At 42.4% G+C, this 27732-nt stretch overlaps 1 protein-coding gene across 1 annotated transcript in view; it reads right to left on the reverse strand.

Annotated features, from left to right (window-relative positions):
- Window positions 1-27732, reverse strand: part of GRID2 (glutamate ionotropic receptor delta type subunit 2) — a 1042513-nt gene that overhangs the window by 358510 nt on the left and 656271 nt on the right. The window contains exon 5 of the mRNA XM_034772953.1: window positions 402-455. Within this exon, the coding sequence (XP_034628844.1) occupies window positions 402-455 (54 nt within the window). The remainder of the gene's footprint in view (window positions 1-401; window positions 456-27732) is intronic.

Genomic DNA, 27732 nt, shown 5'->3' on the forward strand with positions numbered 1-27732 from the left:
TAAATATAAATGGAACACAAGCACGTCACTAGGAAGCAGTCACTGTGCTCACAAAGAATTGTTTTTTTGGGAGGGAGGGGTTGGTTTGTTTGCTTGATTTTTTTTTTTTTTTTAAATGAAAGATCTCCCAAAGTAGGCAGCTCAAGCCAAAAGGAAAGGCTAGACATACTCAGTAGGGGACTGTTTTTCATTTGTTTTATTGATACAAGGCCTTTTATTTAAAACAAAACAAAAACAACAAAGCCCCAAAACTTGTCATTCTGATTTTATTAAGCAATGCTCTCACTCCCATGCCTCGACTTTGCTGTAGTTACTGCTTCCTGTTGGCAAAGACCAGCGTGAACACTGTCAGTATGTATGAAAACAGGATTCATGCTTCACAACATTTGGTTGATAGTTACCTCATTTATAATGATCCAGTGACAGTCAAAAGCAACCAAATTAGTCTCCACAACCTGAAATAGAGAACAAAGCAGCTATCAGTCAGCTTATTTATAAAAGCTAATTAAATAAATAGATAGATAAATGGAATGGATGCTCTCTGCAAATGACAACAAAAGGAGCACATGCTCTGAAAGACCTCTGTTATTCAACTGAGGATAGAGAACCTTTAGCAGACGCATTTGTGTTATTGTTTGACTTGCTAATTAAAGATGGAAATATATTTCATTGCAGGCATAACAGAAGAAAATAGGATTCAGTTGATTCAGAAGAAAATTAAATCATTTTTGCTTTAACACTGTATGGAGAGATGGAGCAGAAGAAAGAATGGCAAAGAATCTGTGCATTCAGACAAGATAGCTATTGTCTCAGCCTGACCAAATTTCTAAATCTCCAAACCATGACATCTTCTCAATGTTCACCTATCTTGGATGTGTGAGTGGGAAGGAAATGTGGAGATTCTGGTCATCCAGATTAAAATATTTGGGAATTATATGAATAGAGGAATAGGTGGAGAAAGATATTTTTGAGAGAGAAAGAGGAATGTGTCATTGTGGCAGTTTTGGGAGACTACATGTAAAGAATGACCTACTCTTGCCTCTGTTTTCACAGGTCCCTTGCTGTCCCCTCCCACTTCTATCTTGTCACTGAAACAGATTCCAAAAGCTGTCTTTGTGGTGGGTCCAAGATGCTATCTCCCCTTCTTTATTCTGTGCTATCATTCTTCATTTCGTGGGCAAGACTCACTCAGGGGAGGAACAAAGAGAAAGAAGAAGAAGAGGAGGCGAGATGAGTGGGCTGGCAATGTCATGAGCCCAGGAAAGAGGCAGCTGCAGGATCTGACTTTCACACCAAAGTAGGAAGTGGGGAGGAGGAAGCAGAGGAGGGAAAAATCATAGAAGAATGTCAAAAATGTCTGGACATCTCAGTTCGTTCTACTGGGTTCAAATGAACAGGCATTGCAAACTAAACCAAGATTGGCTTTGCTTGATCTGGTAACTCTACCGATATTGGCTCTAAAACAGTAAGCACCTAGAACTGCTATAAATCACAGGGGAAGGAAGCCAGGTATTGTAATGCTGCTTTGTGAAAGCATAAAACAACATTGACATTGTGGTAGATGAATGGTAGTAGTCTACTGTTATTGAGGCCGGTGGGATGCACAGCACTGATTTTTGGCTTTGGGATGATTGTAATTTATATAATACTATGACCAAAGGAGAGAGATTTAACTGGTTACTAATCTTAAGAGAGAGGTAAGATCCCCAGAACTGAAAACCACCAGTATTAATTCAGAGGCATTGGAACTGGGGTCAGTTCTCACTTGCTATATTGATGCGCAGTACAGGAAATTCTAAACTAGAGAGAGACTGAAAGCAGGTTCTGGGCAGCTACATATAAATAGGCCTTAGATAGGAAACTCTCTCCAGTGCTGAGATGATCATTTGGGGAAATGAGATTGTTGTGTTAATGTATCTCTGGGTAAATTTAAACATTATTTGTAGTAATTCATGACCTAACATTGAATTTAGATACAGTGCATTATATTTAGGGTAACCAGACAGCAAAAATCGGAACGGGGGTGGGGGGTTATAGGATCCTATATAAGAAAAAGATCCAAAAATCGGGACTGCCCCTATAAAATTGGGACATCTGGTCACCCTAATTATATTCTCCATGTTATTATACTGGTTCTACTATTTTGTCATGTTATTTTGATTGGTCCTACTGATGAGTCAGTGGCAAGGGGCTCCCCATTTATCTTTGAGAAGAGGTAAGTGTGGCATCTCCTGGATTTTGTCAAGATGGTTTCTCATGTATAATGCCTGATGTTAAGAGATGAGATAGTAGAGAGGGCTCTTTGCTTGTTACTTTGATAGCCTCTGTTTTTATTCTCATTGTTCCAATCAGTTGTACATCTACTACCCTGTTGGAAGAGTTTAACCACACAGGAGCACAGAGAGACAACTGAGAAGCAGAGAGCTAGTGCCAAGCTACCCAGTGTTTGTGCATTAGCTGCGCAAGTCACGCACACAAACTTACTTATTCATTGTGACAAGCAGAACAGGAAAGAGCTGCTCCCTTTGTAAGAAACTCCTTCCTCATAATTCAGCCAGGAGAGAGACTGCCTGGCTTTGAGCTGCCATGTTATCTCTGGTGCAAGCTCAGCCATTTCAGATGCCACGGGGTAGTGTGTGCAGCCAATGACCACATCTGGGGACTCAGCAACAGCCCTCTGTGTAACTGAGGTGTGGTTGAGCATGCTATATACCTGATGAATGAGCTGCTCATCTGATGCTGGTCTATCAAGAGGACTTCAAGACCCTACACAGAGTACCCCACAACCACTGAATGATTAAAATGGGTTTCCTGGAGCCCTTGTGACATTTTTTCTTTGTTGTTTGTTTGTTTTGAGTTACACATCTCTGTTTCTACTCCCTACTTTGTATTTTGAACTTTTTTCCATCTTTATTGTACCACTTGCGCATTTGGTAATAATAATATATTATTTTGATATTTTGTTGAATTCCCCACAGTAGACTTTTATGACACACCTACAGGGACAAGATAGAACTGAACAGTGAAATGATGTGAAGCAACATAGCACACATCCTGGCCGTCACTGGTCTGATCAGATATCATGTATCAAATCAGATGGAAGATAACCAATAATAAGAGAAGAGAGAGTTTAGAAATTGAGGGAGTAGTAATAGTCCAGCACTTCCTCCTAAAGAAAATTTCCTAGTACTGTCATGCCATAGAAAGTTAAAGACTAAATTAAGAAAAATTCAAAAGAAAAATTTTTAGTTGTAATTTGCAGATTTGCTGAAATCAACACATTCCGCAGGACCATGTCAATTCTGAGGAATTGCTGCCAGAAACCAGGCAGATTTTCAACAGACTCTTACCTGCCAGACAGTTGTCAAAACCTGCCTGGTGCCTACCTTGCTCCTCAGCAGCCTGCTTGGTGGGCTGATGGGGAGCCAAGAGCCCAAAAGCCCTAGCTCCTAAGTTCGGGGCCCCTTAGAAGTCCAGGTTTCCAGGCTACAGGACAGCTTCCCAGATGGACTGCCCTGAAGCCTGGGCTCTGACTAGAGATGAGCAGAGAACGGTAATTCCGATTTGTGGAGAATTTGGGGCTTTTACACTAAATTGGAATGTAACCGAATTTTGAAATCTCTAAATCCTCCATGAAACAGAGTTCCCATTCCTTGCCCAGCTCTAATTAAGATCTGGGTGAATAACTGATTTTTCAGTTCTGAAAAAAAATCGGAGGGGAAAAAAGAGTTTGGATCAAACCAAATTGGAAAAGTCAGTTTTGGGTCAAATGAAATAATTTGTTTGATCCCAAACATTTTGTTTCTGCATCTTTTTAAGGGCTATATTATGAAATTGCAGAAGGAGGAGGAGATAAAAGTGGTACTTCCCTTATAAGCTGTAGCCTAGTAGTTAAGGCACTCACCTGATATGGGAGACCAGGGTTCAATTCCCCTCTCTGCCTGTTATGAAGATGGCATTTGAACTTGAGTTTCTGACATTGCAGGAGAGTGTCATGGCTATGGGGTATTCTGATATGGAGCTCTCTCAATCACTCCGGTTGAACAATACAAAGTGGAACAATTTAACATAAGAGATTGGGAAATTTTCACATCAGAGTATCTGTGACTGGGGCACTGTCCTGAAATGCCATAGACTCAAGTTCCAATCCCTTCTCCACATCAGGAAGAGGGAGAACACAATGTGGGTCTCCCCCATTCCAGGAGACTGGGCTAAAACTTACAAGGAAAGGATTGGTACCACCACTCTCCTCCTTCTCTGGCTAATTTCTGAATGGCATCTCAGTCCCCCCCAATTTTTTTTTTTTTGGCTAAAATTATTTGGTGCATTTGTACATATTCATGAAAATTCATGAATTTTGGTGCCCACAGAATACATTTTTGGCAAATTTAATATCTGCTGAAAATAATTCACCCAACTCTAATTAAAACGCAAAATGAGGATGATTGCTGCTAAATATCCAAGGAACTGGTTTGATCCACCTTATCTTCTATTTCAAATTTGGTTTCTGACTTATTTGGCTCTTTATATAATGCAGTCAGCTTTTTAACCTTCAGTCAGCCAGGACATCTTCAGCAGATCAAGACCTTTGAGGTTCACTTTTTTAAATTACATACTGATACAAATGCAACATGTATTTGTTCAGACTTCAGCCCCTCCAAGGCACTACAAACACCTGTGACCCGTAGCCAATGAGAGAGAGAAGGTGGGTGATTTAATATCTTTCATTGGACCACCTTCTGTTGGTGGAAGGAACAAGTGTTGAATGTCACAGAGCTCCTCCTCAGGTCTGGGAAGGTGATCAGAGTGGCCAAGCTAAGGACAAGGTGGACAGATTAAGAACAAGGGGATCACACATGTTATAGGAGAACATACAAAACAAAGTGAGTAATTAACATCTCTGCAGTCTTAGAACAAAGGACTCACATTCTTAGTGAATTGTCATTGTTTTAGGAATTCACTTTGCCCTGAAGGCTTCCAGAGAAGAGTTTAGATTTCAGTATCTTTTCCCCTCTGAATTTTTTTAGGGTTGAAGGTGAATCTTTGGGAGGTTGATCATGGGGTTAGGAAAGTTTCTGAAGAGGTGGATTTTCTTCCATAAACGATAGTCTTGTGGTTAAGTGATCAGACTGGGAGTCAGGAGATGAGGGTTCAATTATTGGCTCTGCCTAGGGCCGGCTCCAGGACTTTTGCCACCCCAAGCAGCAAAAAAAAAGAAAGAAAAAAAAAAGATAAGATGCGATCGCGATCTGCTCTACCGCAGCAGCTTCAGTCTTCGGCGGCTGGTCCTTCGCTCCGAGAGGGAGTGAGGGACCCACTGTCGAATTGCCACTGAAGAGCTGGACATGCCACCTCTCTCCGTTGGCCACCCCAAGCACCTGCTTGCTGGGCTGGTGCCTGGAGCCGGCTCTGGCTCTGCCACAGACTTCCTGTGTGACCTTGGGCAACAATCTCTCTGGATGAAATGCTGAACCCACTGGAATCAGTGCAAAGCTCTCATTAACTTCAATAGAGTCAGTATTTCACCCTCTTTGTAGAACTTTCCTATCTGCAAAATGATGATGCTAATACTATTCCCTATCTCCCAAACTTGTCTGTATCGATTGTAAGCTCTTCAGGATAGGGACTTTCTCTTACTAGCTGTGGGTATGGTACTGTGGGTACGATGCCTAGCCCTACTCTCCTATCAACACCATTCTACTATTAATATCTTTTGGACATATTTACATTATTGTGCTTATGTGCTTTTGTAGTATGCCACAAAAATTCAGAGTTTGGGCACAATAGAAAGATTTTAATAACCCAATCAAATATTTTATAGACTCCTCCTCCTTAGAGGAACTATTTTGAAACTTAAATCAGTCTGACATTGAACACTGCAGCTTTCTGAAAGTAGTTGATGATAAAATAATAATATGCATAATCTAACATAGAACAGTCCTCTTGATCAGCAGTTATGAAGCACAAGTTTACAAGTTCATTATTATATTAGAACAGTAAAAAAAAAAATCAAAGCTAGCATTAACACAGCCTAGATCCAATTATCTGTCAGTAAAAACTCATTACTTGGACAAGGCATGCCTTTAGTGTCATGACATAACGTTCCACAATGCCCTTGACTTTCTACTGAGTTTGCAGTTTTGTTCATTTAAGGAGTCCATTGCATCTTCACTGGGGAGGGAGGAGACCAAATAAGAATGCCTTAATGAACAGAGCGATATTAGAGCAAAGAACATTTCTGGTTCAAATTAAACCTCAGTACTCATAACTAAAAGGCCACATAATAATGTCATGGAGGCCATGTAATAAAGCTGTTTTAAATAATTTTTTATTACTCATGTGTTCGCAAAGTTAAAGCATTCATTCGGCATCCGAGAGGATGATCCACTAAAGGAAGAATATCATTTCTTTGTGGTCTAGGTAAACATCTTCATGCATACCCAGTGAGCTGGCACGAACTCTGCATTTTGTGGAAGGGGTCAAAGGAATATATAAACCAATACATTCAATGAGAGTGAGGGCAGTAATTAAAAGGAATCGGATACCTGTAAGTAAAAAGCATTAAAAACAAATTGGTAGGGGGCACCCACAAGTTAGGGAGTTTAATAACCCCAAACCTTTGAGTACTGTGCAGCTTTGGAACTCATCTGCCCATACTGCTGGCTTTGTGACAGAAAGTAGTGCTCTGCACACATAAAAGGGACAGACTGGAAATTTCCATACGAGACAGAAAGCAGGTGATGGTGTTGTTTATGCAACTCACATCTTAGGGTAAAATTGAACTAAACTATAGTATGCATTCATAATGAGGTCTGGAAAGCACATGAAAAATGAAATCCTTCACAAGTATTAAATGAAACAATTAACTCTTTTCTAGCCACAGATGAACCCATGCAGATATGTAAACAGTGTCAAAACACTCAAACACCTTTCTTTTTTAATAAAGATAAAAAAATGCTGCATGGAGCAATAGGTATCACCATCTTGGGGACTTGCTTGGAAATCTTGCAACACTGAAATATCAATATGTTAATTACCTGGTATCAGGTTTGAATCTCAAACGTGAAAAACTGTTTTATTTCGCTCACTGAAATACAGCTGCCTGACATTCACATCCAAAGTAGCAATATTAAATAAAAGACCTGGTGCTGCTGAGCTGACATTTCTTTCACAATCCACAGCAACTTTATTGTGCAGGGAGGGCAACAGTGTCATGGTATAACTGAAGAATTCAAGAAATGATTTTTCTTCCTCTCTCTTTCCAGCACTGTTGAGAGTTAAGATACACTGCCAAATGTGTATTGCCATATCACATAACTCTTCAACAGCAAACATCCAAGCGTCATTTTAGCAGGCTAATTTTATATTGGGTTTTAAGGGCCAATTACTTAGATAGAGTAAATTAGAATTGTTCCATTGAAGCCAGTGAAGCAATAATACATTATACCACCTGTGGATTTGTCCCAGTGGCGGTTACTCTTTATGTCCTAGTAAAGCAGCCACACAAACAGTTCAACCTGAAAACCAAATTTTGTGAAAAGATAAAGCAATAACAAACACAAAGATCCCGATTCTGCCACCTTACTCACACACTGAGAAGTAGTTAAATGAGCTATCATATTGAAATCTATGAGAATACTTGCATAAGTGCTACTCAATGAGAGTATGGGAGGCAGACGCCTAGGGCAGGCAGTTCTACTCATAGGAGATCAGAAGCATCTACAGTATTGATATAAAGTAATATTCTTATAATCTTTGCAACTTTAGAATTGGGGATCACTTACAAACTTAGGTAGTAATCTCAAACTCTAGCAATTTTCCAGACTGCCTATAAAATAAATGCTGCACTGTATTGTGAAGAAGGGATTCCACTTGGTCAAACATGAATGCCATTGGCCCAATGTGAAACATCATGGCTGAAACAGAAAATATTTTTCTTCTTCTAAAGGACTTGAGTACAAACTGGGATAGATTTTGCAGAGAGCAGAGATATGCTGTCAAGAAGACAAGTGATGAGCAAGGACAAACCATCTGTCACTGGCAGTAACTTGAGAACTTTTGAATCTTTGGAAAAACCTATTTATCACTCCTCCTTTTATCATTCACTCTCAAAGCATGTAAGGGCTACATGTAAGAATCTAAAGCAAACCAGAAATACTGCCACACGGAAGCTTCTTTCATTTGTAATAATAATAATAATAATAATAATAATAAAAAACCCCGTACAAATAGTTCCTCTACAAACAGAGCTGGTATTTAATGGAATAATTTAGAAAATTAACTGTTTTGTTCTCCACTGTACCTGGTTTAGCTTTATTTTCCTAGCTCTGTATACAGTATGTCAAAAAGCATGTATTGAATATCTGGAATACTATATAGATTCAATTGCCAACAGATACACCAGCAGTACTAACACATATTTCAGTTTAACTAGGATTGCCAAATGGGAAGTCATTTTCCTGTGTAAGGTTAGAATCAATTATACCTTAATCCAGTTAACCTGTACTTAACTTTAAGTGAAGCACTATTCATATGCTCCAATTTAAGCACATGCTTAAGTGCTTTGCTGGATAGGGGCTTTAATGATCAGCTAATAGTGTGGGAAGGGATACTTCAAATATAAAATGGTGCTAGTAAGTCTTCTTCAGTATTGCAAACACCATTCCCAGTGGTGGAGATAGGCCCAAGCTACTTCTGAGGCTCTTTTCCCCCCTTTTTAACTATGAGCAACTACAATAGCATCATTCAGCATGACCCAAGTCATTTGTTCATCAAATGAGGGAAACCCATGGGATTGGAAGATACAGCTTTTTCAGTTGGTGGCACACAACTACAGAACTATTTCCCTGAAGGGTCATAACAACTGTGAATCTCTCTGCCTTTAGAATCAAATGCAGATTCCAACTTTTCACAATAACACTTCCATAATCTCTCTCTCTCTCACACACACACACACGCATACACACATGAGGGAGAGAGAAAAACTTGTGCATATGACATATTGCTCATAAAACTTTCTCAAGTACTATGCTGGTGGGAGCTATAAAAAGCAAGTGTGGAGTGTAAAAGTACAAAAGGTGCCTAAATGACTTGGGAGCACGAGTCTCACTGAAAGTCAATGAAACTTGTGTTTCCAAGTCACATAAGCACTTTTGAAATCCTACCTTCAACAGCTACACAGAAAGATAATACCGATAGATACTCAATGTATTACTGTTAAATCAGGTCATAAGGAGGGCTCCTCTTAGCCACTTCTTTCTTGCGTCTCCCAAAAAGGTCACGATAATGCAATGAATTCCAAGACCCATTAAAGTGGAAGGCAAAGTAGGATAAACAGGATCCAGAAACAAATTGTCCCAGTTATAAATTAAACTGAATATGGACAGATCAAGATACATATATAACAGCTAGTTATCTGTGAGCAATAAGTGGAAATTCAATATTCCTGGACTGTGCATTTTCTTATTATCTTTTTTAGCCTTTGGATTAGATGTACACATCCATTTTTTTCCTTTTAAGTAATGCTCACTGCTGTCATTTGTCATCACTAAACCTCAATGTTTAGCCCAGTTAAAGCAGATTTCATGTTGCTATCATGGCATTCATGAACCTATGACACAAACATTACAATTCATTGACTATCTAAATTGCTGAACCATCGTTCAATGCATTTTTGCTACAAATGCCTATTGCCAAGTCAATTCAGTGCTGTAACACTCCAAAATACAATGTAATCTTTGGGCATGCCAGAGATACTTTGCACAGAAGTGCTTACTGGCCAAACCTACAAACTCTGACAGTACCATGTTACATACATTGAAAGTATGAAGCTCCATTCCTTTATGTTATAGTGCGAATGGATATGCCCTGTAACGTCATCTGGTCTTTCTTTCTTTCTTTGTTTTAATCAATCCAATTTTTTCATCCCAATGAAAGTCAGCAGATAGCATCACAAAATCCCCTGTCCTGGATCTGGCTGGCATGGAAATTATTCTAAAAATGCTGTCTTAGTTGAATTTTCCCCATGAATTTATCACGGACCCAAACTCTCTACTATCCTCATCCAAACATCTACTATCTACAGTAACACCCTATGCTTTCGGCACTGTAGTCTGAGCTCCACTCTTCCAGCTGGAAGACTACTAAACCACTTGCATCCAAGACCATTAGCCACTGCAGCCAATGTTATTTCATAGAACAATGTGCTGTAATCACTCTTTTGTAGATAGATCTTCCTCTCCCCACTTACCTTCCCCAAGGACATATTCATCTGTTGACCTCTGAGATTCAGCCAAAAAAAAAAAAAAAAAAAAAAAAAAAAAAGATCTGTCCTTGTGTGTGAGGCACATTTAAGACAAATAAAACAAATAGAACCTAAGTATCATTTCCTAAGTCCTAAGTATCATTTCCTAACATACAAGTGATTAAAGAGCAGTGACTTGAGTATTTTGGGCACCTGCAGCAATTGCCTGTAGTGTAGATGGTTCTTGTGGCAGTCATGTGGAAACTAGAAGATGAAAGCACAAGCCTATTCAGTAGATAACAAGCAGAAGGAAAGAGTAAGAGATGATAAAAAGCTGAAGACTAGTTTATCTGATTTGAAGACAGAAAAGAAAAGCAATGAGAAGCACTGTGTTATCCCCATGTCCATATATATTGCTAGAGATTCATTCTCCCCCTGCAGGGGCTGTGTCTGGAATCCCAGTCTATGTCTGTTTCCCTCTGCCCTGCCCCCTAGCTGCTAAATTCATTCAACTGCTGACTATTAGCAGGCTCTCTGTCTCAGCCCTTCCTGTTGATGCCACAGCAAGACCTTTCCTTTGTCTCTTCTCTCAGCCCTTGAGCTTCTCAGTGGGGAAATGGGTCACTGATTTATAAAGCTCATTTTTGCACAGCAGAAACTAAAGCTCACAAAAAATTCTCTTTACTAAAGTCAGTATTTTTGGAATCTAACTTTAATCTCTGTCCATTTCCAAACTCCACACAAAACCTCCAAAACTGATGAGTGACAGTGGTTGTTTGTTTTATTATGAAGTACTAGCAATCCAGACCTGTATTCTGATCCTTAGAGTTTACTTCCATGCAAAAGGAAATACAGTAAGGCCTTGATTTACACTGTGGTTATGTTCTTAAAAAACACTGTGCAAACAGAAACTCTGTAAAAAGATACCAAGGGTCTATGGGAAATAAGGATTTTCGTTCCAGGATCTCAAGATGACCTTCCTAATGTATACAATACAGTACAGAACTGAAACTTACTACAGTACAGGTACTAACCTTTACTGATGTTGAGGATGAACTTGATACAGTATCAGCATTATTATCATGTTGTTGAAGTCAGAACTCTGAGTGTTCATCTGGGGTGTCTGGGAAGGCCGGGGTGTGGAGCAGTGGGATGGGCCCTGACTTCAGGTGGGTGGGCGGGCAACGACGGGGACAGGGGAGCGGAGGCAAGAGGGATTTGGGGCAGGGCTACCTCCACACATCCCCTCCAGCTGGCCTTGTGGGTGGCCATGGACACTCTGGCAAGGGGCCCCCAAGGCACGCACCCGGCACAGTTGGGGCATGGTGGGCTTACCCCACTCCATCTGCCTGGCATTACATCCAGAGAGCAGGCAAGCCCCCGTGCCCTGACCTCCCTCCCTGGCAGGAGTTCTGGGCAGAGTGGAGCGAGCCCTGGACCCCGCTCCCCGGCTGGAGTACCAGATGGAGCAGGGCAAGCCCCCATGTCCCCCCGACTGTGTCTGGGGGGCCCCTGGCCAGAGTTTCCATGGCTCCCCGCAACACTGGCTGGAGGGGGTGAGGGGAGAGGTGCCCCATCCCCATCATTGCCCGCCCACCCACTCGAAGTCAGGGCCCACCCAAGTGTCGGGTCCTGCCTATGCCACTGATTTGTGCATCTTGGCGACCGCACTGCACCGTGTAAAAGTGAATCCCCACTGTGTACAAAAATAAAGGGTCACAATTAATTGACCGTGCATAACTGAAACTGTGCAAAAACAAAACAAAACAAAAACCTGTGTAAATTGAGGCCTGACTGTACTGTATTGTGGATGCAAGTTGCAAGAAAACTTCCCTAGGGTTATTGCTATCCAATCCCCAATCAATAAAAATCAAGCTTCTAAATCACTTTTGAAAATGAGTTTAGTTCATTATACTTTGTATTTTCAGTCTCCCTTCTAGAGACACAATTGGGGTGGCAGTGCTTTTAATCCTTTTCGATTCAATTTGACTCATGAAAGTTTTATATCTCTTTTGAAAGGAAAAAGAATTAGCCAAACTATTCAAAAGACCTGATCAGTTTTCCCTTTATTTCAGCTTTATTTCAAAACAAGATAGCTTTAAACTAAAGGAAACTGGGTTATTCTACTAAATAATTAGGCTTACATTGACTTGGCTTGCCATTCTAACTATATTTGAAAAAGTCCAAGCTTTAGGGAAGAATTCATCTCTCAAATTTTATTGGGATTTTAAGAGAAATGGAGATAATTCAAAAGATACAATCAGCCTTATGTTGCAGGCATATATGAAAGCAACTCAAAAGTTAGATGTTAAATCAGAGAAAATAACAATGTCACTAATATCACCAAGTAAAGAGATTGTGAACACAAAATCCTTTTTGCCTGGAATCACTTGTGCATTCTGGGTTTTGCACTCCCAAAAAGTTTCAGAAGAATTAAATACTATATGCAAATTTCCCAAAGTGATGGAAGAAATAACCAGGAGCTGTTTTCTGGGAGAACCAATTCTGGATGGGAGGCTGCAGCTAAGTCTTCAGTTAAATGAGGAGTATAGCCTAGTGCAGTGGTTCTCAAAGCCAGTCCGCCGCTTGTTCAGGGAAAGCCCCTGGCGGGCCGGACTAGTTTGTTTACCTGCTGCTTCTGCAGGATCAGCTGACCGCGGCTCCACTGGCCATGGTTTGCCACTCCAGACCATGGGGGGGAGGGGGGAGAAGCAGCCGACAGCACATCCTTCAGCCCACGCCGCTTCCCGCAGCCCCCATTGGCCTGGAGCAGCGAAACACGGTCAGTGGGAGCCACGATCGGCCAATCCTGCGAACGCGGCAGGTAAACAAACTGGCCCGGCCCGCCAGGGGCTTTCCCTGAACAAGCGGCGGACCAGCTTTGAGAACCACTGGCCTAGTGGAGACTTGGGTTCTATTCCCATCTCTGCCATTGCCCTGCTGTGAGACCCGGAGAGACAGTATATAACAAATGCATATGGGTTTACATGACTTCTCTGATAGGTATTTGTTAGCATTACTATGGCAATCATCACCATCATATGTGGACATATCTTGGCTCTCTCTTGCAGACACCAAAGCCATAGTGATGACTATCATAATAATGCCAACAAATATCTACCAGGGAATTCATGTAAATACACATGAGTTTCTTATACATTATCTAATTATACATCTATGAGAACATATATACATAACTATATAATTATTTATAATGATCTCTAAATATAGCTATCACTTCATTAAGAAAATGAATAATGGAAAGCACAGATATTGAACTCAAAAACCCAACACACCTGAAATAGATTCTGCACCTGGTTTAGATTGGCATAGCTGCACTCACTTCAGGGAACGGAAATAAAATGATTGAAACAAATAAAGCCATGTGAATCTTGTTCTACAAGAAAGAAAGAAATATCATCTGATATTTCTATCTGAAATGATAGGTCTGGTATTTTAGAATGAAGACTGGGTTTCTGAGTGTCCTCTCACCTACCCTGATTTTATACCAGGGTAACACGACTTATTTCAGTGAATTTACTCCTGATATACCTCAGTTTAAGTGAGAGGAGAATCAGTTCTGGACAAGCAGAAAGCCAGGAACAGAAGTCAAATCAAGTGAAATAAATCACAGAATCATAGAATATCAGAGTTGGAAGGGACCTCAAGAGGTCATCCAGTCGAACCCCCTGCTCAAAGCAGGACCAATTCCCAACTAAATCATCCCAGCCAGGGCTTTGTCAAGCTGGGCCTTAAAAACCTCCAAGGAAGGAGACTCCACCACCTCCCTAGGTAACGCATTCCAGTGTTTCACGACCCTCCTAGTGAAATAGTTTTTCCTGATATCCAACCTGGACCTCCCCCACTGCAACTTGAGACCATTGCTCCTTGTTCTGTCATCTGCCACCACTGAGAACAGCCGAGCTCCATCCTCTTTGGAACCCCCCTTCAGGTAGTTGAAGGCTGCTATCAAATCCCCCCTCATTCTTCTCTTCTGGAGACTAAACAATCCCAGTTCCCTCAGCCTTTCCTCATAAGTCATGTGCTCCAGACCCCTAAATGGAGTTTGAGGAGGAATTTGAAGAGAATGAAGACAACTGGTGCAAAGGAAGAGGGCCATGGTCCAGAAAGCTATCAGCATGGTCTGCCTGACATATAATATTCCTCCCCTTCCTGTCCATAGTTTTAAAAACTTCAGTCCCTCCCCTCCCCCGGGTCTCCTCTCTAAGTGCTCTTAGTGTTATTTCACGAACAGTTGACCTCCCAGTCTCTTTCGTCAGCAGAATCTCTCACACTAGAAATCACTGAAGTAATTTATCTCTAAGGCAGAAATATGGATGGGGGCAACTTGGTTTGGGCCTTCTCATTTTTACTACAGCAGCAACTTACAAAAGTTCTCTAACTGTTGACAGTGGTGGACATGCTTGTGGTCCACAGTGAACTGGCAGGTCAGATGGTGATGGCTTCTCCTTGTTTCAAGCTAATTCTGTAGAGAAGCCTTGGACTCTTCTGGAAGGGACCAGAAACAAAGATGAGGAACTAACCTAGCTTCCTACGTTTGGTCCCCCTGCCATATAGAAAAGGAAGAAAGGAAACAGGAGTCACCCCTAGGGACTGGAGCTGGCAGCTGAAGGGGAATGCCCAGGGAAAGAGGGTATTAGTACAAGAAAATAGCAGCCTGGGCAGCATGTAGAGAAGATTATGGGATCAGGCAATCATGCAGAATGTAAAAGGGAGCAAGGGAGCATGTGCCCATGACCAGGTGGCTGGGAAACATGTGCAGGAGAGCATGGGGAGAGAAAGGAACAGAACAAATGGGAGTCAAATGAGACAACAACGGGATACAGTGAGAGTATTCAAAAAAGGACAAAATATTTATCACTTTAAGGGCAGCTAATTTTCATATACATTTTCTAACATTACCTTCCCATGTAGGCAAGTGCTGTAGTAGTTGTAGTAGGGATGTTGTGCAATCAGAAATGGAATTGTAATTGGTAGACCAGTAGGGAGCTTGTCTAAGGAATGCTCTCTCAAGATAAAGCCATTATGAAAAGTGTGAGAATGCCTGCTGTACTGTGAACCAAAAATAAATGAACTGCAGTGTTTATTAAAAAAAAAAAAGATTCCTATGGCCATCTCAGAGACTTGCTGATTGCTTCATGTCACTAGTGTACAATGTCCCCTACCTCACACAACTGTTTTTTAAGCCAGTGATTGAGTGTGTTGTGCAAAGGTTCATGTTCTAAGAAAGCGGGAGGGGGTGTTATATTCTTTTATGAAGTTGGTACACAGACCGCACTAGCCTGAATCTTAGGACCACAGTGACAAATCTGAAAATTTTGTCAAACAAGAGGCTTTACAGTAGCTCATATGATAATTTGTTTACACTAGCTTCTGTGACGCTGGCAGGCCAGATACCAAGTCTTGCCCAGGCTGCAGGCATTAGCTAAGAACTGACAACCTCATAGCTGGAGACCAGACCAGGTCACCTGTATGTTACTTCTGCTCAAAATAGGTATTAGTCTTATAAAAATGTATATTGTGTTTAGACTACTACATGCAACAACATAAAAGCATTTCATAATCTCACCTGTAATTTCTATAGCTCATGTTATAAGGTAATATTTAAGTGTTTGCTCTGTAACTATAAACATGTTTGCTCTGAAACTGTAATCACTCCTCCCTTCCCAGTCAGAAGAGAAACATTACCAAGGGTGAAATACCAGCTTGCCACAAGAAGTGTTATCTCCTTTCCAACAAAAGAAGGCCCATAGATACCAGGCAAACCACTGTGGAACATCGGACAACAAAAGACTTTGTTGATTACTCCCCCAACATCCAGGAAGAGGAAACACACAAGTGAAGTTGTCCCATCATCTTGAACTCTGGGGGAAGGGAATAAAAATCCCTGGTTAGAAGAAACTGCATCTCTTTGGCTGTTTGAACTCTGAAGGGCCAGAGGCTCTAAACTGAAGCCAAAGATCTCCTGGGGCTGAGGCCTAGGGCTGCTCTGAAAGATACTTTGAACAGACAGATCACCACAACTCTGTCACACTTAACATTTAGATGGTGACTCATTTGTGTGTGTGTGTTTGCTTGCTTTATTCCTTTTTCCTAGTTAATAAACCTTTAGATAGTTTATTACAGGATTGGCTGCAAGCATTGCCTTTGGTGTAGGATCTAGAGTACCACTTGATCTGGACTAAGTGACTGGGAGCTACCTAAATGCGGGGTGATTTTTGGTGTAAGTGACTATTTATTATTAAGTTCAGTTTGTCTGGGTGGAAAAATAGACGACAGTCTAAGTGGACTGCCTGCGACTCCATAGTAGGTCTTTGACAGTAATCCAGGAGATCACATTTGTACTAGCTTGGTGAAATCTAATTATAGAGCACACTACCCACGTTTGGGATGTCTGTCCTGTGTTTGACAGTCTGTCCTGAGGTAACAGAGGGTCCTGTGGCACCTTTAAGACCAGGGCCGGCTCTAGCTTTTTTGCTGCCCCAAGTAGCAAAAAAAAGCGCCGCTCCCCAGCCCCCCGGCTGAGCGCCGCGCCGCCCCCCCCAGCCGAGCGCCACCGGAACACCCCCCAGAGCGCCGCCCCATCGCCGAGCCCCGCGCAACCGGAGCCCGCCCCCCCAGCACCGCGCCGCCGGAGCGCCCCCCGCGGAATGCCGCGCCGCACTCCCCCCGCCACCCCTTACCAGGTGCTGCCCCAAGCATGTGCTTGGGTGCCTGGTGCCGGCCCTGTTTAAGACTAACAGAAGTATTGGGAGCATAAGCTTTCGTGGGTAAGAACCTCACTTCTTCAGATGCTAGGCACTCATGGTCATGAGCCACTCCAGACAGCATGAGAGACTGATACAATGTATCTCCTTCTACCACCAACACCCAATTTCTGCTTTTGTATGACAAAATAATAGAGTGGGGAAGGATGGACCAATGGCTTCTGCATGGCAGACTATAACAATACACACCTAGAAGACAACTTCTAGCAAACAGGAATAAACATTAAATATTACTTAAAATTAAACCAGTCACTTTGGCATCACTCTTCTATTTTGAGGTGCTAAAGAGATGTACTGTTTTTTTGGAGGTTGCAGGCATGCGAGCAACACCACACTACCCCAAGACATTTTAAAAGGCAATCTTTTGAAGGAGAAATAAATATAAAATGCAGATATTGGATTTGCAATTGAAAGTCAAAGGCTGAACAATTTTTTTTCATTATTATAATGTGAACATTTTAGAGCTGGATTTTCAGACGTGATCAGTCAGATTTTCCTTAATAGGAGCTGCTGGAGGCTGAGCATTTTTGCAAATCTGCCCGTTCCATTCAGGTAATGGATGGAGTGCTAAGCTTTTTCTAAAAAGTGGTCCTTATTGCACCAGGGACACATTTTGCATCATTTATTAGGGATAAAGCAACAATAAAACGGGACATCTGGTTTTAGTTTCATTGCCCCCAGTTTTGTAAACTTGAAATTTGATCCATTTATAAAAGGGCTGGAGAGAAAACAGTTGCAAATCTTCTGGTATAGAGCATAATAAAGCCTCTCTTTCTTCTTCTTCACTGTTTTTTTTCCGGGTATTCCCAGCTCAGCATAAGTTCAGTATTATTGAAACGGAAAGTATTTCATTTTCCCATCACAGACATCATTAATGAAGGCCACTGTTCAAGTGACAAAATATCACTAAACCCATCAGCTTTTTCCCCTTTTCAGCTTTACGGTGGCCCTGTGCCTGTCAATTTCACATATCTGAGAACAACAGTGGCAGAGGTTCAAATGAGATAGCCAGTGTTTCTGACTTGAACACCAACTTAGTATTCAGCTCCTCTCTAAATAAGAAGGCTGAAAGCATTTTGTCTAGTAATAGGAGTTCAAGAATCAAAAGCAGTTTAATAGAGTTCTAACAGGCTGTGTTTACTAGCTGTAGGCTTGAGGCTACAACTCCAAAACCCCTCTAAAAAGCACAGGAACTGAAATAAAATCTGGGTTCTAAACTTTTAAAAAAAATAAAATGTAACATACAAGTGCAATACCAAGGGTAAAAGCCCCCAAACCAACCTTTATTTGAGCTTTTGATTATTATAACTGCAAGATGGATCCATTAGTAATGAAACTTTGTTAGCCTAAGGATATTTTTGTCACCAGAAGCCCAGGAGGTCTGTACAAGACCTCAGTATGTCTGTTAGATTCTGCATGGATCAAAACACTTAGCTTCCTTCGTGATAAACCCTGTAATCTTTCATATTAAAGTCAAACCTAGTTTTAAGGAGGATTTCATATTATCCCATCACCCATAAAATGTATAAACTTAATCCCTTAACTCCATACAGTTTTATCTTAATAAATTTATGGTACATCACATTTGTCCTTCAGTCAAACACACACCACCAGAGTCAGGTCTTAACTTCTACTACAGTAACTGGCCAGAGATTTGTTAGCATCATTTCAGAGCTGAGACTGTGCACTATGTCTTAAAACCACTGAAGCATCCTTGATCTACTGCACTGAGAGTCACTAATGGCAAAAGTTGAAAATGCTTTCTACACTGCAGGTTAAAAGGGATGCCACCATATTTGAACATCTGGTGCTCATTACATGTTCTCTGAAGTACATTGACTCATCAGAAACTAACAGAGGTTAAATGAATTGTACAGCACTAAAGACAAAGCAGGGGATATACACACACATTTTTTTTTTTTTTTGTTATTAACGTCAGGTGAAATTCAAGAGACCAGGAATGGATTCAATAACTAAGAGGCAGGAATAGCAATTCATATGAGGACACGGTAAAATACTGCGGTAGGATGCTACAATTAATATGGTAAAATGTTGGTAAGTGTGTTAGATTAAAGATGGACTCAAATCAAAATGCCCAAGCCAAACCACCCGAAGTTTAGGGTTTTTAAAATCTGGATCCAAAGTCTGCAAACAGCACCTATTTTTATAATGGGCTGATGGACTCCCCGGATATAAACACCCAAAATTCTGGACTCCTGGATGTTTGAAAGCTGGATCCAGATGCAAAGTTTGCAGCTTGAGACCAACTTCAGGGTGGATGGATGCTAATGGGACTGCAATTACATTACAATCGTGGTAACAATGAAGTAGAACTAGTATAAATTTGTATATTTATAGAAACATTTGAAAGTTTGAAGGCCTTAGCAGCTGCTAAAGTTCTAAATCATGGTTGTTTGGGGTGGGGGGGAGATTAGGGAGAGAAACCAGGATCTCTACATATCAGATATTTTAGGAATGTAGGGCCCGATGCTATAAAGACGTATGCATAAATCTGTAAGTTTACTCATAAGAGTAGTCCAACCGAAGTTCATGGTTTTCCTCACCTCCTGTCAGCATAGGTAATCCACCTCTCCACGAGGTGATAGCTAGGCTGATGGGAGATTTCTCCCATCGACCTACTGCTGTCTACACCAACGGCTAGGTCAGTTTAACTGGGTCGCTCAGGGGTGTAAAAATTATACTGACCTAATTTCCTAGTGTAGACCAGACCTAAGAGGATAACATTTCTTCTGTATTTAGTGGGGGATGGGAGAGGGCGGACTTTCTGTTCATAGAACAATGTGCATCACGTCTTAACAGGAGAAACAATGAACAATTAAACACATGAATAAAATCTCTAAGTAACAACAAAAAATTAAATGCAGAGTCATTTTCTGCTCCAGTAAGACAATTGTACTTATGAATACTGCGACATCTCATGCCTGCTGCCATTCCTACAAAATACCACCATCTGAAAATGGTTAGGCAGCTTATGAGCTCTGATTAGTGGCTACTATACAAAAACATGCTCGTTTTACTATGACCTTGTACTGATGTATGAAATCACAAGATAGCATTATGGCTAAGAACATACAAGCCCTTACACTGAGTCCATTTATCAACTGCCTGTCAGTGACTGGGACATAGACAATCATGCAGAATAGATGGAGCAGGGGTCAGGCCTACTGCTTAGGGCAGGTATCAGGCCTAGTGGTTAGTGTCAGTGTCAGTAGGCAGGATTCAGAGCCCATCATCAGAACCGGAGTCAGAGGCCAGATGCCAGAGCCAAAGACAGGAATTGGAATACAGAGTCAGAACGGGGTTACATGGAGTGAGACAAGGCAGAGACAGGGCTGGGTCCAAGGCAGGATCAGGCGCTCTCTCAGCCATGGGTGAATACTTTGAACAGCTGCTGAATAGCTGCTGTTGGGTTTAAGAGCCGATCTGCTGACTCTTCCAATTAATCAGGTGGCAGACCCAGGTAGGCAGCCTACTACAGGCCAGCTGTGCTTGCTAGGTTGCCCAGAGACTGGCTCTGCTGCAGGCCCTGATTCCGGCCAGTAACCCCTGCTCAAGGGCACCTCCAGGGGCCAATTTCTCAGTGTACTTCAGATGGAAGTCTCGTAATGCCAACATAGAAACCAGGGCTGGCCCACAACATTTTGGCACCTGAGGCAGGGAGCTCAAATGACGCCCCCATGCCCCCTCGCTTGGGCCACAAGTTTGAAAGATCTCAATTCTGCCGTCTTCCTGTTCTACTCCTCTCATGGTACTGCTCTACCTACCCCAGTAAAGGAGAACTAACAACTTAAAATGCCTTGTTCAAAAATTTTAAGTAACACCTAACTTTCAAACGCCTGAACAGCAAATGTAACTTTTCTTGTCTGCATAGTAAACACTGGCATTTGTATGTGTTTGAATAATCAAAGCAGTGCTTTCTGTGCCTTCTTGGTTGCAAAGATTTGAACTGCTTCCTGCCGAAGGTCCACAGTCTGGGCCAGCTCATGCTCTATTGAGATGGTTGCAAGGCTGACCAGCCTCTCCTCTATCATTGTGGAGCGTAGATGTGTTTTTATTAACTTCAGCTTGGAGAAGCTGCGTTCTCCACTGGCAACTGTTACAGGAAGCATTATAAGTATGTGCAGAACAACAAAAGCATTTAGAAAGAGGGTGGTCATCTTATTTGTGCACATATATTCCAGAACAGCCTTTGGAGTTGATCCTCTGAAATGTATCTTGAAAGGGCTTTCAGTTAATCACCTAAATCACTCGCATCAATATTGCACATGTCATCATGTGTCAACACTGTCTCTAGTGCCCTGCATTGCTGGTGTAGGTCTTCTTCACGTATAGTGAGAAGTTTTGGAATATCATACAACATCCCAAATATACTGCTGTGTTCCTTGAGCTGCATGAAACATTCTTCAACTGATTATATTGCACAATCTAATACCTGGTTAAAAAATTCAACTTTGAATTGTTGTTTGGGGTCTCTTATGGGATTATCCCATGTCTCGTAATCAAAATGTCGTCTTCTTCGGTGACTCTTGTATTCTTGAATGGGGTGAGAAAATAGCTTCAGTGTGAAGTTCCTCTGCCAACTTCTGTGCACTCTTCAGAACATTTTGAAATCCCTCATCTGTCTGGTAAGACTGTAGGTAGGACTTTGCTTTGTCCAGTTGTTCCATTGCTCCAGATAGATCAAGGTCAACACCTTGGAGTCTCTTCCTTACAACATTTATTTCAAACAGTATGTCATGCCACAACACTAAGCCACACAAATTTGAAATTATGTATGTTTCTAGTGATTCCATTTCCCTCTGCCACTGTTCTCCAACAAACAGTTCCTGTCATAGCATTATCCTCCATAATGGCAACTATGGCATCATCTATCTTCCCAATTTGATAGGCTTTATCGCCTCCACTCGACTTTCCCATCATGTGGCACTCAGTGGTTTCAGTGTCAGAGAGGATGTTCCCAGATGTTGCTTCAAAATTTGCCATCGATGAGTTGATGCAGAGAAAAATATATAGATGCTTTGAATTACATTAAAAAATTCAGCAGCCTCACTAGAAGCTGATGCTGCATCACTGACCACCAAGTTCAATGAACGAGAACTGCATGGGACAAAAAAAGCCCGAGGGTTTAACTCTCGGATCTGTGTCTGCACTCCTCTGTTCTTTCCTCTCATGTTGGCATCATTATCGTAGCCCTGACCTCTCATGTCAGCTCTCACAATTCCCGTATCTTCCAGCTTTTTAAGAAGCACATTTGTCATACCAGCTCCTGTAGTATCATCAATGTCAATAAATTCTAGAAAATGCTCTCTTACAGTCACCATTGCAGGGACATTTTCACTAGGTTCTGTTGTTGTTACAAAACACACCATTAAAGGCATTTGTTCCATATGGCTGATGTCAAGTGTGCAGTCCAGAACAAAAGAGAAATATCTTGCCAACTTCAGATCTGCCACAATCTTCTGTTTGACTTTTGTTGCCAGTAACTGTATGATCTCATTTTGAATTGTATTTCCACGGTAGTGGTGTGTGTACATTTCTTGGGCGGTGACTCTTCTTAGATGCTCCTGGAGTACAGCATCAAACTCAGCCATCAGCTCCACAGTTTTAAGGAAGTTTCCATTGTTTGGCACGTACAGCTGATCTGAAGTGCCACACAGTGCTAGGTTTTGGGTAGCAAGCATTCTCACAATGGCAATGAGCCTTTTCAGAACATTTTGCCGTTAACCTTAGTCTCATCTCAAGCTCTTTCCACCTATGTAGTGCTCTCTGGTGATCTGCTGCCTTCTCATGGCATGCCAGATTTCTAGCCAGGGTTTTCCAGTTCTTTGTTCCTGTAGAACCCAATGTGGCTGGAACATTAGACTGGAAGAGTTTGCAACAAAAACAGTATGCAGCATTCTGGGTTTGTGTGTACATAAGCCATGGTCTCTCCACTTTGTCACCATTGGGGATTTCACGCCAGTAATGTATTGGATGGAAACTTCTGTTTTCATTGTCTTTGGGGAACATGAAGTTTTTCACTTGCTGTGGCCCATGCAGTACAAGGAAGTCCCTCAGGCTATTGCTCAAGTGGTTCCAGTGTCCTGGATCATCAAGACCTAAGGAACTAAACTCAGCAGCAGCTGTTTCTTGCGCCTCCACCACACTCTTCTCTGATCTACACTTTTCTTCAGGAATGTGCATGGTTACATCCATTTGAGATGGAGATATGGATGCTGCAGTAGCTGCCAGGTCACCTGCACTCTGACTAACTGGAAGATCAGGCATCTCCTCACCACTCACATCCTCACTGGGGCCGGAAGGCTCACCGTGAACATTTGTGTCTATGTATCTCCTTCCTGCTTAGATAGAAAAGCTTCCTTTGCTTGCTTTCTTTTTCTGAATGCTGCCCCAGAGGGGTGTTTTTCTTCTTTCATTCATGACTGCTGTTCTGTGCCAGCTATAATGGCTCTCAACATTCAGTTGAAGGGGACAAATAAGCAGCTGGTAGCAGGGCCTGAGTGAGGGAAGATATCAGCGTCTTAAGGGCCTAACTGGCTCCTACTACTTCGGTTGACTGCCTGTTCTCCTCTAATAGGTTCAGGGAGGGAAGCTACATAAGAGGCTCCTCCTCCTCTCTCTCCCTGCAGCTTCTGCTGCTTTCTGTTATTCCCTCTCACCTTTTCTCCTGCCTGACTGTTATGTCTCTCGTGTCCTCCTTCTTCCAGCACAGCACTCCACCATCTCTGTGCATCTAGAGCAGAGAGAATACATATGCACCAGCAGCAGACACAATTTTCTACACTTTGGGTCCTAGTGGTGCCCCCCCACTGTCTGGCACCTAAGGCAGCCACCTCAGTTCACCTCATGGTAAGGCCAGCCCTGATAGACACTAATGACGTAGCTAATATTGATATTAGAAGCCATTTGAGTAGAGACTATTGATATTAATTGGGAAATTAATTTGATATCTGCCAGTGCTTAAGCAACTCTTCACCAAACTCAGGAAAACAAAAACCTCTCTGAAGATTGATAAGAAGACAATGAATATTAAGATTATACAAGTTTGAGAATTAAGTAAGTTTAAAAGACTACTTTAAGAATTTGAAAAGTTTTATATGCGACATAAGGGTAATTAATTGAAGCAGAAATTCAATTCCTTTTAAACCCTGATAAAATTGAAGAAATATCTCAGAAAATGAACTAAATAAAAAGAGTTAAAACTCTAACTTTAAAGATGTTCTGAGAATTTCCCGCCACAGAGACAGAGGAAGTACAACTATCAAATTGAGGAATAATTACAACCTTACTTCATATGTAGTAGCAGACTACATATTTATGAGATGAAATGTTACTAAGACTACTAAAAGCCAATAAAAGGATGACAGCAGCAAATTTGAATCCAACCTAGCCTCCATGAGGTGTATTTTCCTCCTTCCATGAAATTAGAGAAGAGAGAGGATTATATAACTCTCTGAATTGTGCATCAAGCAACACTCTGCACCTTTACAGCACTCACCAAAGCTCATTCTGTTCATCTCTTGAAGCAAGCAGTAGCTCAGGGGTGGGCAAACTTTTTGGTCCGAGGGCCACATCTGGGTGGGGAAATTGCATGCAGGGCCATGAATGTAGGGCTGGGGCAGGATGTTGGAGTGTGAGAGGGGGTGCAGTGTGCAGGAAGGGGCTCAGGGCAAGGGGTTGGGGCAGAGGAGCGGTGCAGAGTGTATGAGGGGGCTCAGGGAAGGGGGTTGGGGTGCAGAAGGGAGTGAGCGCGGGAGGGGGCTCAGGTGCGGGGGGGTGCAGCAGGGGGTTGGGGTACAGGCAGGGTGCGGCAGAGGGCTCAGGGCAGTGAGTTGGGGTGAAGGGTGCAGGAGCTGTGTGGAGTGTGGAAGGGGGCTCAGGGCAGGGGGTTGGGGTGCAGGAGGGGTGCGGGGTGCAGCAGGGGGTTCAGGGAAGGGGGTTGGGGTGCAGGAGGGTGCGGCAGGGGGCTCAGGGCAGGGGCTTGGGGTGTGGGGTACAGGAGGGGTTTGGGGTGCGGGCTTCGGCCCAGTGCCGCTTACCTTGAGCGGCTCCAGGGTGGCAGCGGCATGCAGCGGGGCTAAGGCAGGCTCCCTGCCTGCCCTGGCCATGCACTGCTCCCGGAAGCGGCCGGCACCACCTCCCTGCAGCCCCTGGGGGTAAGGTGGGGGGAGGGGACAGAGGGCTCCGCGCGCTCCCGTCCCCTGCGGATACTTCCCCGAAGTTCCATTAGCCGTGGTTCCCCGTTCCCAGCCAATGGAAGCTTCAGGGGAGGTACCTACGGGCAAGAGCAGTGCATGGAGCCCTCTGTCCCCGCCTCTCTCCCAGAGGCCGCAGGGACGTGGTGCCTGCCAACCACTTCCAGGAGTGGCGCGGGGCCCACGGCGCCACAGGGGTGGCAATCCCATAGGCCAGATCCAAAGCCCTGATAGGCCGGAGCCGGTTTGCAGGCCGTAGTTTGCCCACCCCTGCAGCAGTAGCTGCCCCATGACAGCTAAGAAGAGCAGAGCATCAGGAAGTAGCCACTGTCCACTTCAGCACTGCTTCTGCAATATGATATTACCAGGACAAGGGCGGGTGAGATGGAAGTTTACTTAAAGCACTGCCACATAATTAGATGTAAACTAATGATTGATATTGAAATGCTACTGTAATTTAAGATATTAACAGCTTCTCCTATTAAAACACCAAATGGTTTACACCATGTATTCATGGCAAGGAGACAGACACTAACAGTGAAATTCTAGGATTTAATTCAGATTTAAGATTCTTAATATTCATTAAGTTGCCTGTTTTAAGACAAACTCCTTGAATGCCTTCTCTGGAGTAACTGATTTAAATACTTCATTTGATATCGTAGTATTTAGAAAAAATACTCACCTTTACCCATTTATATACTGTTTCAGTTATCCATGATCATTGATAACCCAGACAGGACTCACTTATCCTTTAACAAGTTATTTTGGCCATCTATATAAACTGTTTTTGTTACCTATGATAAATTAATACATGATTCACTAATAATTTGGGGGAAATAATATTCTTTGGTCTTAACTTACTAAGAGATGACTGCCAAAGATGTAATCTCTAACAAAAGCTCTCCACAGAGAAACATATGGAAGGGATTGTTACTGAAGTAACCATTTTTTTATTGTTTGTGTTCTGTTAGGTTTAATTTGTTTAATATTTCATTTTCTTTAATAAAATCGAAATAATTAATCATTGCTATTACTTGCTTGTTTTTTAATCATGCCATCCCTTAAAGCATGTCAAAGAATCCCATGTATCTTGGGGCATGACTGAGTGAGAAATAGTAATAAATAGTCTGATTAGCAAGATCTCAATATAGGAGACATGAGTTGTCTGTTCTGAGATTGTCAGTGCTCCTATGATTGGATTTTGATGCTTAACAGAAGGAAGATTATTTCCTGGCTTTACCTTGGGAATGAATGCTATGAGGACTACTTGTCTCAAGCAGGAGTAGAATACTGAGTCTCATCAGAGAAAGCATCCAACTTCAAAGGTCATCTCACTGGAAACAGCAACTATCACAAGGTTTACTTTAAGAGATAGGAAGTACAATGACTTCCTGCAGGGGTTCAATCTGGATAGTGCTGTAAGGAGCAGAATCAGATTCCAAGGTGGTGCTCTATGACAGTGCATCTGGAGTAAAAGTTTACTGCCCTAGAAACATGCAGATTAAATAATATTACAGAGATTTGACTTTTTTGCTTGGACACTCATACAGCCACACAAAAGGAACCCAAGGCTATGTTTCACTTGAATGACATGGTAGTTAAACTCTGGATGGGTTTTGGACCAGCCAGCAGAGTAAGATCTAGTTGTTTACTTTTCTTACTGTCTCTGTATCCATTCTGATACTCCAACCTGTCTGATCCTGGATGGGAGACTTTTTTTTCCCCTCTAATGGACATTGTAAAAAGTTAGGTTAATCAGGACTGAGGGCCATAGCCTTTTCATCCACAAAGACATAAACAATATCATTGCTGCTCTCTCTCCTATTTTTGTATGGTCCTAGGGAGCAGTGGAAAAGGTAGGAAGGCATAAACTAGACATTTTATTCATTTTTTGCCATCTCACATCCTGGATCCTGACACATGGAGAGATCAAAAGGCACTTTACTGCTGTTTCCAGATGACAAGAGGTCAATCATCAGCCCATCAAACTAATTTACAATGAATAAGAATATTTCTGCAGTTTTCACTCTACTTCCTCCACCTTCTGTCATGTAAGCCTTCTGGCTCTCCATCCACAACCTTGATGGAATAAGAGGTGGAAGCAAACAAAGTGGTTGAACTCTGCAGACATGGCTGCTGGTGCATGGTCTATGAACTCAGATACAAACTTCTATCTGGCATCCTGTCCTTCTGGTGACACTCCTCTCAACGATATGGGGGAGGAGGGCTGCTTGCCCTGGAGCCAGTTTTTCCAATCCTGCCTTTCTCTTTTCTTTCCCCAGAGGGAGGGGGGCAAGGCAACCCTGAACAGACCAGGCACTGGGGGAAAATGTCTCTCTGCCTACAGAGCTGGCTGAGTTCCCCAATGAGACATTTGATAAGGGGGCGAAGCAGGAAACATAGACCTGCCTTTGGCTTTTCTCGGCCTACCTCACTCCCTGAAGCCAGAGGGGGCACCAGCAGCTGCACATGCCTGAGAAGTGGA

This window comes from Trachemys scripta, chromosome 5, assembly GCF_013100865.1.
Source record: "Trachemys scripta elegans isolate TJP31775 chromosome 5, CAS_Tse_1.0, whole genome shotgun sequence".
In the NCBI taxonomy this organism is placed as follows: Eukaryota; Metazoa; Chordata; order Testudines; family Emydidae; genus Trachemys; species Trachemys scripta.